Source organism: Macaca nemestrina, chromosome 12, assembly GCF_043159975.1.
Source record: "Macaca nemestrina isolate mMacNem1 chromosome 12, mMacNem.hap1, whole genome shotgun sequence".
Taxonomy (NCBI): domain Eukaryota; kingdom Metazoa; phylum Chordata; class Mammalia; order Primates; family Cercopithecidae; genus Macaca; species Macaca nemestrina.
This window is the reverse complement of record NC_092136.1, coordinates 70,802,120-70,816,075: the sequence shown is the minus strand read 5'-3', so window position 1 is coordinate 70,816,075 and position 13,956 is coordinate 70,802,120. Positions and strand designations below refer to the sequence as shown.

At 42.8% G+C, this 13,956-nt stretch overlaps 1 protein-coding gene across 4 annotated transcripts in view; it reads right to left on the bottom strand.

Moving 5' to 3' along the window:
- Nucleotides 1-13,956, bottom strand: part of LOC105468934 (nucleoporin 98 and 96 precursor) — a 131,326-nt gene that overhangs the window by 86,432 nt on the left and 30,938 nt on the right. For 2 of the 4 annotated variants that reach the window (XM_071075207.1, XM_071075210.1), the window contains exons 9-10: nt 9,509-9,646; nt 7,195-7,333 (exon numbers count right to left, since the gene is read on the bottom strand). In XM_071075207.1, the coding sequence (XP_070931308.1) occupies nt 7,195-7,333; nt 9,509-9,646 (277 nt within the window). The remainder of the gene's footprint in view (nt 1-7,194; nt 7,334-9,508; nt 9,647-13,956) is intronic. The other 2 variants (XM_071075208.1, XM_071075209.1) reach the window with 2 other exon arrangements.

The window sequence follows — 13,956 nt, the reverse complement described above, 5'->3', positions numbered from 1 at the left end:
AAGTATCAATTCAATACAGGATAATATCAATATTCAAGCAAAGTTAATGTGTTTGAGCTTTGGAAACATTGCCTTTGTGAGGCCCAAAGCTTTCAATGCATGATTCAAGTTTATTTAGAAGAAAAATTCACTCCTCCTAAGTTGTACTAAAAAAATAAAACAATTGGCCAGGCGTGCTGGCTCACACCTGTAACCCCAACACTTTGGGAGGCCAAGGTGGGCAGATCATGAGGTCAGGAGTTCGAGAACAGCCTGGGGAACATGGTGAAAACCTGTCTCTACAAAAAATACAAAATTAGCCAGGCATGGTGGCGCATGCCTATAATCCCAGCTACTTGGGAGGCTGAGGCAGGAGAATCACTTGAACCCGGGAGACGGCAGTTGCAGTGAGCCAAGATCGCGCCACTGCACTCCAGCTTGGATAGAGTGAGACTCTGTTTCAAAAAATAATGCAATACAATAAAATAAAAATAAAATAATCAACAAAGACACTTTAACTGAACCTAAAGGTCCTTGCTAACAAAAAAATTACCTACAAAACTCTCTATAGTAGCTTTTATTTTGAACAGATGAACCAGGCCTGGATAGTAAGGTGTAATTGATTACACATGAGAAGTCTCCTTCACTATGAGCCACCATTTAGACAAAATCCTATAATTCCCCTTTAAAATCCACAGGTATCAGCCGGGCACGGTGGCTGGCAACTGTAATCCCAGCACTTTGGGAGGCCAAGGTGGGCAGGTCACTGGAGGTTACAAGTTCAAGACCAGTCTGGCCAACATGGAGAAACCCCATCTCTACTAAAAATACACAAATTAGCTGGCATGGTGGTGCACACCCAGAATCCTAACTACTTGGGAGGCTGAAGCAGGAGAATCACTTGAATCCAGGAGGCAGAAGCTGCAGTAAGTCGAGATCACACCATTGCACTCCAGCCTAGGTGACATAGTGAGACACTAGCTCAAAAAAATAAAAAGAAAAAAAAACAAAAACAAAAACAAAAAACCATAGGTATTAAACAAAGATCCTATTCTGTACTGCTGCCATTACTTTTCTTTTGTTCACCTATGTTCACAAAGTTTCATTATTCCTTTTGGAACTAAATATCAACGAAACAATTAATGAATATGTCATTAATTTCTAGTAAGAGAAAAAAATAACTAGTCAGAAAACCCTGTTTGTAAAACATATGAAGTCATTTAAAAGTCATAAAGTACTGGGCACGATGGCTCACACCTGTAATCCCAACACGTTGGGAGGCAGAGTCAGGTAGATTACTTGAGGTCAGGAGTTTAAGACTAGCCTGGCCAACATGTGAAACCTCTTCTTTACTACCACAAAAAAAAAAAAAAAAAAAAAAAAAAAAAAAAAAAAAAAGCTGGCTGTGGTGGTGCACGCTTGTAATTCCAGCGACTTGGGAGGCTGAGGCAGGAAGATCGCTTGAACCAAGGAGACAGAGGGTTGCAGTGAGCTGAGATCACACCACTGCACTCCAGCCTGGGCAATGGAGCAAGACTCCGTCTCCAAAAGAAAAAAAAAATCATGGAGGGAAACCAGTCCAAAAAGATAACAAACACAGTAAAGAAACTATTTTGGAACAGACGAAAAAGTATCACTAATATCATACTTTGTCGTGTCAGTACTTGGATTATTATCTCAACGAAAAAAAAAATCAAGAAAAAAGCTGAAGAATGTAAAAGTTCAAAAACAAAAGTATTTCATGTCATTTTAAAATCCAAGCAAATAGGCCGGGCACAGTGACTCACACCTGTAATCCCATCACTTTGGGAGGCCTAGGCGGGTGGATCACAAGGTCAGGAGTTCAAGACCAGCCTGGCCAAGATGGTGAAATCCCGTATCTACCAAAAATACAAAAATTAGCAGGGCGTGGTGGTGGGTGCCTATAATCCCAGCTACTCAGGAGACTAAGGCAGAGAATTGCTTGAACCCGGGAGGTGATGGTTGCAGTGAGCCAAAATCATGCCACTGCACTCCAGCCTGGGTGACAGAGCGAGAATCCATCTCAAAAAAAAATAAATACATAAAATAAAATCCAAACAAGTAAATTGACTTAATTGCTATATATTTGACTGAGACATTCATTGAATCTCTTTTTGAATTGTTCTAATAGCTATGCCACAAAAATGGAGTGCTGCCTACTCAAGCATCATCAATTTTCCCTGATGAAAAAATAGAAAATGTACTTGGAGACTTTTCTTTTGAATAAAAATTTAATCAAAAGGGATCTTATAGCCCCATAAGTAGCAGAAAACAAGATACTCGTGAACTACCTCAAACCCACAGGAGGGAAATAAATCCCAACTTACACTGTTTATACCACACATTTCCTCCGATTCTCACGGACAAGTTTATTGACTTGTAAAATTCAATTTTAAAAATAACAATTAAAAAGACAATTCAAATTCAGCACACAAGTTAGTAAGGCAACTCAGATAAAGATGACACCTTTCATTTTCCTATCACTGAACATGACTGTAAATATATTCACACACCAAAAAAAAAAAAAAAAAAAAAGAAGAACTCTAAGCAAATCAGAAATCTGCAACCATAGATTAACATCATATATATCTTAAAAAAAAATTTTATCGGCCGGGCACAGTGGCTCACGCCTGTAATCCCAGCACTTTGTAAGGTCAAGGCAGGCGGATCACCTGAGCTCAGGAGTTTGAGGCCAGCCTGGGTGACATGGTAAATCCTGTCTCTATAAAAATACAAATATTAGCCAGATGTAGTAGCACATGCTTGTAGTCCCAGCTACTCAGGAGGCTGAGGTGGGAGGATCACTTGAGCCCAGGAGGCAGAGGTTGCAGTGAGCTGAGATCACACCAGTACACTCTAGCCTAGGAGACAGAGTGAGAAGAGAGAAGAGAAGAGAGAAGAGAGGAGAAAGAAGAGAAGGAAAGAAAAGAAAAGAAAGGAAGGAAAGAAAGAAAGGAAAGAAAGGGAAGAAAGGGAAGAAAGGGAAGAAAGGAAGGAAGGAAGGAAGGAAGGAAGGAAGGAAGGAAGGAAGGAAGGAAGGAAAGAAAAAAGAAAGAAAGACGAAGGAAGGAAGGAAGGAAGAGAGGGAGGGAGGGAGGGAAGGAGGAAGGGAGGGAGGGAGGGAGGGAAGGAAGGAAGGAAGGGCCGAGTGTGGTGGTGGTTCACACCGGTAATCCCAGCACTTTGGGAGACTGAGGCAGGCAGATCACCTGAGGTCAGGAGTTCAAGACTAGACTGGCCAACATGGCGAAACCCTGTCTCTACTAAAAATACAAAAATTAGCTGGGCGTGGTGGTGCGTGCCTGTAATCCCAGCTACGTGGGAGGCTGAGGCAGAAGAATCGCTTGAACCCAGGAGGCAGAGGTTGCAGGGAGCTGAGATCACGCCACTGCACTCCAGCCTGGGCAACAAGAGCGAAATTCCGTCTCAAAAAAAAAAAAAAATGAAGAAAGAAAAGAAAAAGAAAAAGAAAAATAGCATTTAATTTTGAACATGAAGCATGTTACAAAAAAAAAAAGAGCTTTTATTAAACACACACATTTTCAAAGGGAGTGGAAATTGGTTCTTGAGGGACCACAATATCACAGATGATAGTTTGTGGCCCTCCAAAGGGCCACACAACATAAACAGACACACAGTATATGTGTGGTATGAAAATCTCAGGGGAAGGGAGAAGATGATTAAGAAAATACAGGCCGGCCGGGCACGGTGGCTCAAGCCTGTAATCCCAGCACTTTGGGAGTCCGAGACGGGCGGATCACGAGGTCAGGAGATTGAGACCAGCCTGGCTAACACGGTGAAACCCCGTCTCTACTAAAAATACAAAAAACTAGCCGGGCGAGGTGGCGGGTGCCTGTAGTCCCAGCTATTTGGGAGGCTGAGGCAGGAGAATGGCGTAAACCTGGGAGGCAGAGCTTGTAGTGAGCTGAGATCCGGCCACTGCACTCCAGCCTGGGTGACAGAGCGAGACTCTGTCTCAAAAAAAAAAAAAAAAAAAAAAAGAAAAGAAAATACAGGCCGAGCGCAGTGGCTCACACCTGTAATCCCAGCACTTTGGGAGGCCAAGGAGGGTGGATCATGAGGTCAGGAGATCGAGACCATCCTGCCTAACACGGTGAAATCCCGTCTCTACTAAAAATACAAAAAAAAATTAGCCAGGCATGGCGGTCGGCACCTGTAGTCCCAGTTACTCGGGAGGCTGAAGCAGAATGGCGTGAAGCCAGGAGGTGGAGCTTGCCGTGAGCCCAGATCGGGCCACTGCACTCCAGCCTGGGCAACAGAGCGAGACTCTGTCTCAAAAATATAAATAAATAAATAAATGAAAGAAAAAACAGTCCCATTACAGCAGGTAAAACTTAAAAACAAAAAAATAGTCTACAAAGGGTCCATGGGGAAGGGTAAATGATAACAGAAAAGGTTGAGAAACGCTAACTGACCCTTAAACATCTTTCCATTTTAATTTTATAGGTAAGAAATAAGTAGGGACGGGTGTGGAGGCTCACACCTGTAATCCCAGCACTTTGGGAGGCCGAGGAAGGCGGATCGCCTGAGGTTAGGAGTTCCAGACCAGCCTCGCCAACGTGGTGAAACCCCATCTCTACTTTAAATACAAAAATTAGTTGATTGTGGTGGCAGGCGCCTGTAATCCCAGCTACTCGGGAGGCTGAGGCAGGAAAATCACTCAAACACAGGTGGTGGAGGTTGCAGTGAGCTAAGATTGTGCCATTGCACTACAGCCTGGGAGGGAGGGAGGAAGGGAGGGAGGTGAGAGGGGGAGAGAGGGAGATGGGGAGTGGGGGAGAGAGGGGGAGAGAGGGAGGAGGAGGGAGGGGAGGGGAGGGGGGAGAGGGGGAGAGAGGGAGAGAGAGGGAGAGAGAGGGAGAGAGACGGAGGGAGAGAGAGAGGGAGGAGGGGAGGGGAGGGGAGGGGAGGGGAGGGGGGAGAGAGGGGGAGAGAGGGGGAGAGAGAGGGAGAGAGAGGGAGAGAGAGGGGGAGAGAGGGAGGGAGGGAGAGAGAGGGAGGGAGGGAGAGAGAGGGAGGGAGGGAGAGAGAGGGAGGGAGGGAGGGGGGAGAGAGAGGGAGGGAGGGAGGGAGAGGTGGAGAGAGAGAGAGAGAAAGAGAGACAGAGACAGAGACAGAGAGACAGATGCCAAGTATCTCATCCATGGTAACAAAGTCCACTGTCTCAAAACGGTTGTTTCAAACAGAGTATGACCAAAAGGAATTATAGGAACTATAATCATTTCTGGCAGTGAATGAGCAAAATGACTAAAAGGGATTATAAAAATGAAACAAAACACATCAATTTAGGAATTGGTACCTATCAATGACCTATCTACCTTCCTCATGTAGTTGACAGTCAGATAAAACATATTCATCTTCCAACGGATGTTCAATATGATCTCTTTCTCCAGTACATTACAAGATCGTTCAAAGGCTCATTAAAAAACTGAGTTAACTGCTGACCTATACCAAATAACCATGTCTTTGTACTCATCTCCCAAATAGAACCTATCAGTGCCTAGTGATGTCTCTGGCACACAAAATCCTCAAGAAATATTTGAACCACTATTTCCCTCGACAAACAAAATAAACTTCCTATATCTGATCTGACTTTTGAAAACATAATTAGGTAGTTATAAGACATATTGAAAATACTGACTGGACATGGTGGCTCACACCTATAATCCCAGCACTTTGGGAAGCCAAGGCAGGTAGATCACTTGAACTCAGGAGTTCAGACCAGCCTGGCCAACATGGTGAAACCTTGTCTCTACCAAAAATACAAAAATTAGCCAGGCACAGTGGTGCGTGCCTGTAATCCCAGTGACTCGAGAGGCTGAAGTGGGAGAATCACTTGAAACCGGGAGGGCGGAGGTTGCAGTGAGCCGAGATCGAGATCATGCCACTGCACTCCACAGTGAGACTACACCTCAAAATAAAATAAAAAGTAAAAAATAAAATAATAGTAAGAATATCATGTTCCATAAAACTGGTTTAAATTTTTACAGCATATCTCCAAGACAGTAGGTTAAGGTTTTTAAAATTATTGTTCAATCTTCTCTGTATTTTCCAGATTTTTAACAACGAATATGTATACAATGAACATGCATTCCAAATTTTTGAAACGGTAAAAAATAAACTACTGAATAATCCCCCAAATCAGAAAGGTTTCAACTTTCTTATATTATTTTTCTTATTTTATTTTAGTTTTTTAGAGACCTGCTTCCACTATGTTGCCTAGGCTGGAATGCAGTGGCAATTCACAAGTGTGATCACAGCACACTGCAGCCTTGAACTCCTAAGTGATACTCCTTACTCAGCCTCCATAATGGCTGGGACTACAGGTTCTTACCACAATACCTGGCACATTTCAACTTTCACTAAGAATAACCAGGCTGGCTGGGCGCGGTGGCTCAAGGCTGTAATCCCAGCACTTTGGGAGGCCAAGATGGGTGGATCACAAGGTCAGGAGATCGAGACCATCCTGGCTAACCCGGTGAAACCTCGTCTCTACTAAAAAATACAAAAAAAAAACTAGCCGGGCGAGGTGGCAGGCGCCTGTAATCCCAGCTACTCAGAGGCTGAGGCAGGAGAATGGCGTAAACCCGGGAGGCGGAGCTTGCAGTGAGCTGAGATCCGGCCACTGCACTCCAGCCTGGGCAACAGAGCGAGACTCCGTCTCAAAAAAAAAAAAAAAAAAAAAAAAAAAGAATAACCAGGCCAGTTGCAGTGGCTCACACCTGTAATCTCAGCACTTTGGGAGGCTGAGGCGATATAAAGACCCTGTTCTCCACCAAAAAAAAAAAAAAAAAAAAAAAAGAACAAAAAACAAAAAGCAAAAACAAAACAACACAACAAACCAACAACAAAAATAAGAACAACCAAGTATCTCCTGTACACCACCACAGGTTTGAAACCTGGCCTCATACAATGTGTCACTTAACCAAATATGTTTCCTTTATGGTTTCTCAGCTATTGCTGAGGTAATCCAAAGTAAATGAAAAGCAATTTACATGCCTACTAATTATCTCAAGCCATATCCAGGACTTTAAACCTTTCCCTCTGGTACTTCACATCAAGCTATGGCTTACCTGAGAACTTTTAAATATTTCCAATCATACGAATCAGGAGAATAATGTGTGGTATAGTCAGTGTAACTTTAAGAGAGCCAAACCTGCTTTTTATATGTACCAAAATTAGAAGTGTTTGTATTGGTTCCTAAAGTCAGGGTTGGTTTGTTACCAAAGAGCCCGCCACTGGTTGTACCAAATGAAGGTGCACTGGTTGTGCTGCTTCCAAATGTAGTAAGCTTGTTATTGCCAAACAGGGTCTAAAAAGAATAGAATACAGGAAAATTTAAAATAATATTAAGACACACACCAAACTAAATACAGGTTACCTCAGGTATATTGGATTGGGTACGGGGTGGGGGAAAGATGTCCTAACATTTATAAAAAAGGTAGAAGAAAGATGAATAAAGGCTATCAAAAAATATAAACACAGAATGCTTCTGGCCTGAAAAGTTAATGGTGACCCCTAAGGATTACCACTGAAACAAAAGGAATCCAATGAAACCGGATCTCAGTGAGGCAAAGAAAAAAATAACAAGGCCATCAAATATCTTTTTACCTGTTAAGAGACATGTAGCAAATATTTACTTTGCCAGAAGAAATCATTACAAGAAAAACTTTGAACATGCTACAACATGGACGAACCTTGAAAACGCTACGCTAAGTGAAAGACACCAATCACAAAAGACCATATATTATGATTCCATTTACATGAAGTGTTCAAAATAGTCAAATCCATAGAGAGAAAGCAGGCTTAAGATGATCAGAGGAAAATCGGGAGTGACTGCCAATGACTATGGCATTTCTTTTTGGCATAATGAGTATGTTCTAAAACTACTGATAGTTGCACATTTTGTCAATATACTAAAAACCACCTAGCTGTACACTTTAAAGAGACAAATTGTAAGGCATGTGGACTATACATCAATAAATCTGTCACTAGAAAGTACTGGAAGCCGGGCACAGTAGCTCATGCCTGTAATCCCAGCACTTTGAAAGGCCAACGTGGGAGGATCACTTGAGGCCATGAGTTACCAGCCTGGCCAACATAGCAAAATCCCACCTCTACTAAAAAATACAGAAATTAAGGCCAGGCGTGGTGGCTCACACCTGTATTCCTAGCACTTTGGGAGGCCAAGGCAGGTGGGTCATGAGGTCCTGGCCACCATGGTGAAACCCCATCTCTACTAAAAATACAAAAATTAGCTGGGCATGGTGGCGGACGCCTGTAATCCCAGCTACTCAGGAGGCTGAGGCAGACTGCAGTGAGCCGAGATCGTGTGCCACTGTACTACAGCCTGGTCAATACAGCGAGACTCCGTCCCAAAAAAAAGAAAAATAAAAAATTAGCCTGGTATGGTGTCACATGCCTGTAATCCCAGCTACTTGGGAGGCTGAGGCACGAGAATCACTTGAGCTGGGAGGGAGAGGTTGCAGTGAGCCAAGATCATGCCACTGCAGTACAGCCTGGACAACAGAACGAGACTCAGCTTCAAAAACAACCACCACCACGACCACAACAAAAGTATTAGAATGTCTTGAAGCATTATCTAATTTTCTCAATTTCTCACCTCAATTATCTGTCCAAAGTTTAAAAAAAGAAAAGAGAAATTTCAATCTCCATGGAAACAGGACCATATGTTTTAGGAACTTTGTGCTCCTTTTTTATAAGATGGAGTTTTGCTCTTGTTGCCCAGGCTAGAGTGTAATGGGGCGATCTTGGGTCACTGCAACCTCCACTTCCTGGGTTCAAGTGATTCTCCTGCCTCAGCATCTCAAGTAGCTGGGATTATAAGCACCCACCACCACACCCGGCTAGTGTTTTTTTGTATTTTCAGGAGAGATGGGGTTTCACCATGTTGGCCAGGTTGGTCTTGAACTCCGACCTCAGGTGATCCACCGGCCTCGGCCTCCCAGAATGCTAGGATTACAGGCGTGAGCCACCGCACCTGGCCCTTTTTTCTTTTTTTAACCAACTCACAACAGCAAGTTCAAAGCTTCTTCCATGAGTATCTCAACAATTTCAACAACCTGATCAACCCCAAAAACATTTCATTCCCAAATATCATACCAATTTATCACCTACAAAGGAGGGAAGAACTAGGAGTTAAAAATCATCTGATTCAAACAAAGCAAAAGAACTTGAATTTAGACTCAACAGTTTAACCAATGCTATCAGAAGTATGATGCACATAAGCACAGAGGCAAAGAAATTTTAAAAAGGAAAGAATTTACTAATTGAAAACAAACCTGAAGTTAACCTGAAATTACATCTTATATCAAATTGCCTTTTGTTCTCAAAATCAAATCATATTAGGCTGGTACAATAATATACCCAATAAAAAAATACTTGCAAGAGAGTCAAATCCTTAGAAGAAAATTCCTTTAACAAATCTACAGACATCTTCAAATTACAGTCAACTGTGGAAACCTACCGAACCAACAGCACCAAATCCAGTATTGGTCTGCCCAAAGAGACCTGTTCCTGTTCCAAATGCTGTCCCAGTGCTGGTGTTTGTAGCTGTCCCAAAAAGACCTCCAGGCTGTGAGGCTTGAGTTACTCCAAATAAACCCTGCAAAGAAGTTTATATAGATTAAAAGATACCCTACAATAGTTTCCGCATCGAGTCTCAGATTAACAAAAAAAAAGTTACCATTTTTTCAAACTTATAATGACAAATACTAGGCTAAATAACTTAGATTTAGGTGAAAAGAACTAATCACTATCAAGCTGGGGAGTGGACTTAAAAAGTAACCAAAAATAATCAGTGAAAATAAATCAACACGGATGGAGGTAGTAGTGTTATGTTAAAGAGCCTTATTCCTTTTTTTGATAATGGAGTTTCGTTCTGTTGCCCAGGCTGAAGTGCACTGGCACAATCTCAGCTCACTGCAGCCTCCGCCTCCTAGGTTCAAGTGATTCTGTCGCCTCAGCCTCCCAAGTAGCTGGGACTACAAGGGCACACCACCACATCCAGCTAATTTTTGCATTTTTAGTAGAGATGGGGTTTCACAATGTGCCCAGGCTGGTCTCAAACTCCTGACCTCAGGTGATCCATCCGCCTTGGCCTCCCAAAACGCTGGCGTGAGCCACTGCACCCAGCCAAAAGCCTTAATTCTAAATGAGACACTATACTCATTTCCAATGAGCAATCTGCATCATCCTATGTTTAACAATGTATTTTACTTATGCATTAATAAAGGAAAAATATTGTGCTAATAGACTTGCTGAAGAGGGAATTCACTGTGCTGTTTTTTAAAGTTTTATTGAGACACAATTCACACACCACAAAATTCACTCATTTATAGTGGACTATTCAGTGATGTTTTGCGTGTTCACAGTTGTGCAACCATCCCTACTATCTAAATTCTCACTACCCCCAAAAGAAATCCCAGACCCATCAGCAATTACTCCCTATCCCTAGGGAACCATTAATCTTTTTCTGTGGATTTTTTAAAAATTCTGAACATTTAATATGAATGGAGTCATTAAAAATGTGGTCTTTTGTGACAGACTTGTTTCATTAGCACGTTTTCAAGGTTCACCTGTGTTGTAGTATGTATCAGTACTTCATTCCAATTTATGGTTAAACAATATTCCATTATATGCATATACCACAATTGGTTACCCATTTGTTGTTAATAGATCTTTAGGTAATTTCTACATTTTAGTCATTATGAATAATGCTGTTATGTTCATTTGTGTACAAGTCTGTGTCTTATTTTTCTTTGGTAAACCCCAAGATGTGCAACTGCTGGTTCATATCATAACTCTGTTTAACATTCTGAGGAACCACCAAACTGTTTTCTTAACGGGGTGGCACCATTTTACATTCCTACCATCAATGTATAATGGTTCCAACTTCTCCAGGTTCAATACTTACTACTGGCTTTTTTTTTGTTTTTGTTGAGTCTCACACTGTCACCGAGGCTGGAGTGCAGTAGCACGATCTCGGCTCACCACAACCTCTGCCTCCTGGGTTCAAGAGATTCTCCTGCCTCAGCCCCCCGAGTAGCTGGGACAACAGGCGGGCACCACTATGCCTGGATAATTTTTTGTTATTTTTAGTAGAGACGGGGTTTCACCATGTTGTCCAGGCTAGTCTCGAACTCCTGACCTTGTGATCTGCCCGCCTTGGCCTCCCAAAGTGCTGGGATTAAAGGCGTGAGCCACCATGCCTGGCCTATTACTACTGTCTTTATTATATCTTTCAAGTAGGTGCAAAGTGGTATTTCATTTTGGTTTTCATTTGCCTTTCCCTGATGACTTATGACGTTAAGCATATTATCACACCACTTACGTATCTTCTTTGGAGAAATGTCAATTCAAATCCTGGGCCCTTTTTAAATAAGTTATTGTCTTACTACTGAATTATAGGAGTTATTTATATATCCTGGATACAAGTCCTATATCACATACGATTTTCAAATATTTTCTTCCATTTACAGGTCTTCTTTTCATTTTGATGATATCCCCTTGATACATAAATGTTTTTCTGCCATCTTTTTTTTTAGAGATAGGGTATCATTACCTTACTCAGGCTAGAGTGCAGTGGCCTATTCATAGCATGATGATAGTGCACTGCAGCTTCTAACTCCTGATCTCAGTGATTCCCCGACCTCAGCCTCCTGAGTAGCTGGGACGACAAACATGTGCTAAAAGGCCTGGCTAAAAGGTTTTAATTTTGAAAAAGCCCAATTTATCTATTTTTTCTTTTTCTGCTTTTGCTTTTGGTGTTGTATCTAAGATATTATTGTCTAACTAGGTTTCTTCTAACAGTTTTATAATTTTAGCTCTTGCATTTAGAAATTTGATCAATTTGGGCCGGGTGCAGTGGCTCAAGCCTGTAATCCCACCACTTTGGGAGGCCGAGACGGGTGGATCACGAGGTCAGGAGATCGAGACCATCCTGGCTAACCCAGAGAAACCCCGTCTCTACTAAAAATACAAAAAATTAGCCGGGCGAGGTGGCAGGCGACTGTAGTCCCAGTTACTCTGGAGGCTGAGGCAGGAGAATGGCGTAAACCCGGGAGGCGGAGCTTGCAGTGAGCTGAGATCCAGCCACTGCACTCCAGCCTGGGCGACAGAGCGAGACTCCGTCTCAAAAAAAAAAAAAAAAAAGAAATTTGATCAATTTTTGGCCAGGCATAGTGGCTCACACCTGTAATCCCAGCACTTTGGGAGGCCAAGGCAGTCGGATCACTTGAGGTCAGGTGTTCGAGACCAGCCTGGCCAACAGGTGAAACCCTGTCTCCACTTAATACAAAAAAATTAGCCAGGCACGGTGGTGCGCACATGTAATTCCAGTTACTTGGGAGACCAAGGCAAGAGAACCGCTTGAACCCAGGAGGCAGAGGTTGCAGAGAGCCAAGATCGTGCCACTGCACTCCAGTCTGGGCAACAGAGCAAGACTGTCTCAAACAAAAAACAAAAAACAAAAAACTGATCAATTTTAACTTTTGCAGTTAACTCAGTGCTGTGAAGAAAGAATCCAACCTCATTATTTTGCATGTGAATAATCAGTTGTCTCAGCACCACATGTTGAAAAGACCATTCTTCTTCACTGAATTGTTTTGGTATCCTTGTTGAAAATCAATTGTCTACAAATGTGAGGGTTTATTTCTGGACTCTCACTTCTATTCAATTGGTCTATGTCTCTCCTTATGCCAGTAACACAATTACTATTGCTTTATAGTAAGTTTTAAAATTGAGAAGTAAAGCCAGGTACAGCTGCTCACACCTGACCTCAGTGATTCCCTGACTTCAGCCTCCTGAGTAGCTGGGACGACAATCATGTGCTAAAAGGCCTGGCTAAAAGGTAATCTCAGCACTTTGGGAGTGCAAGGAGAGCAGATTGTTTGAGCCCAGAAGCTGGAGACCAGCCTGGATAACTCAATGAAAACCCATCTCTACAAAAACTACAAAAATTAGCTGGACATGGTGGTGCCTGCCTGTAGTCCCAGCTACTTGGGAGGTGAGGAGGGAGGATCGCTTAGCCCAGGAGGTGGAGGATGAAGTGAGCTGAGTTCACGCCACTGCACTCCAGCCTGGGTAACTGCAGCGAGGCCTGTCTTAGAAAAATAAATAAAATTGAGAAATATGAAGGCCGGGCACAGTGGCTCATGCCTGTAATCCCAGCACTTTGGGAGGCCGAGGCGGGTGAATCACTTGAGGTCAGGAGTTCGAGACCAGCCTGACGAACATGGTGAAGCCCCGGCTCTACTAAAAATACAAAATTAGCTGGGTATGGTGGCGCACGCCTGCAATCCCAGCTATGTGGGAGGCTGAGAAAGGAGAATCTCTTGAACCCGGGAGGCAGAGGCTGCAGTGAGCTGAGATCGTGCCATTGCACTCCAGCCTGGGCAACAAGAGCGAAAAATCCGTCTCAAAAAAAAAAAAAAGAGAGAGAAGCCTGAGGGTCCTCCAACTTGTTGTTTGTCAAAATTGTTTTGGCTATTCTGGGTTCCTTCTTGTTCTTCCTTCAGTGTTTTTATCATGTAAAAGTGTCAAATGTTTTATCTATATCTACTGAGGTGATCATGTGGTTGTTTTTTAAATTATATTACCACAGTGTATTACAATGATTAATGATGATATGTTGAACCAATCTTCCTTGGATAAATCCCACTTAGTCATGGATTATGATCCTTTTTTGTTTGTTTGTTTGTGTGTTTGTTTTGAGATGGAGTCCCGCTCTGTCGCCCAGGCTGGAGTGCAGTGGCACAATCTCGGCTCAACTGCAACTTCTGCCTCCTGGGTTTAAGCAATTCTCCTGCCTCAGCCTCCTGCGTAGCTTCGATTACAGGCACCTGCCACCATGCCCAGCTAATTTTTGTATTTTTGGTAGAGATAGGGTTTCACCATGTTGGCCAGGCTGGTCTC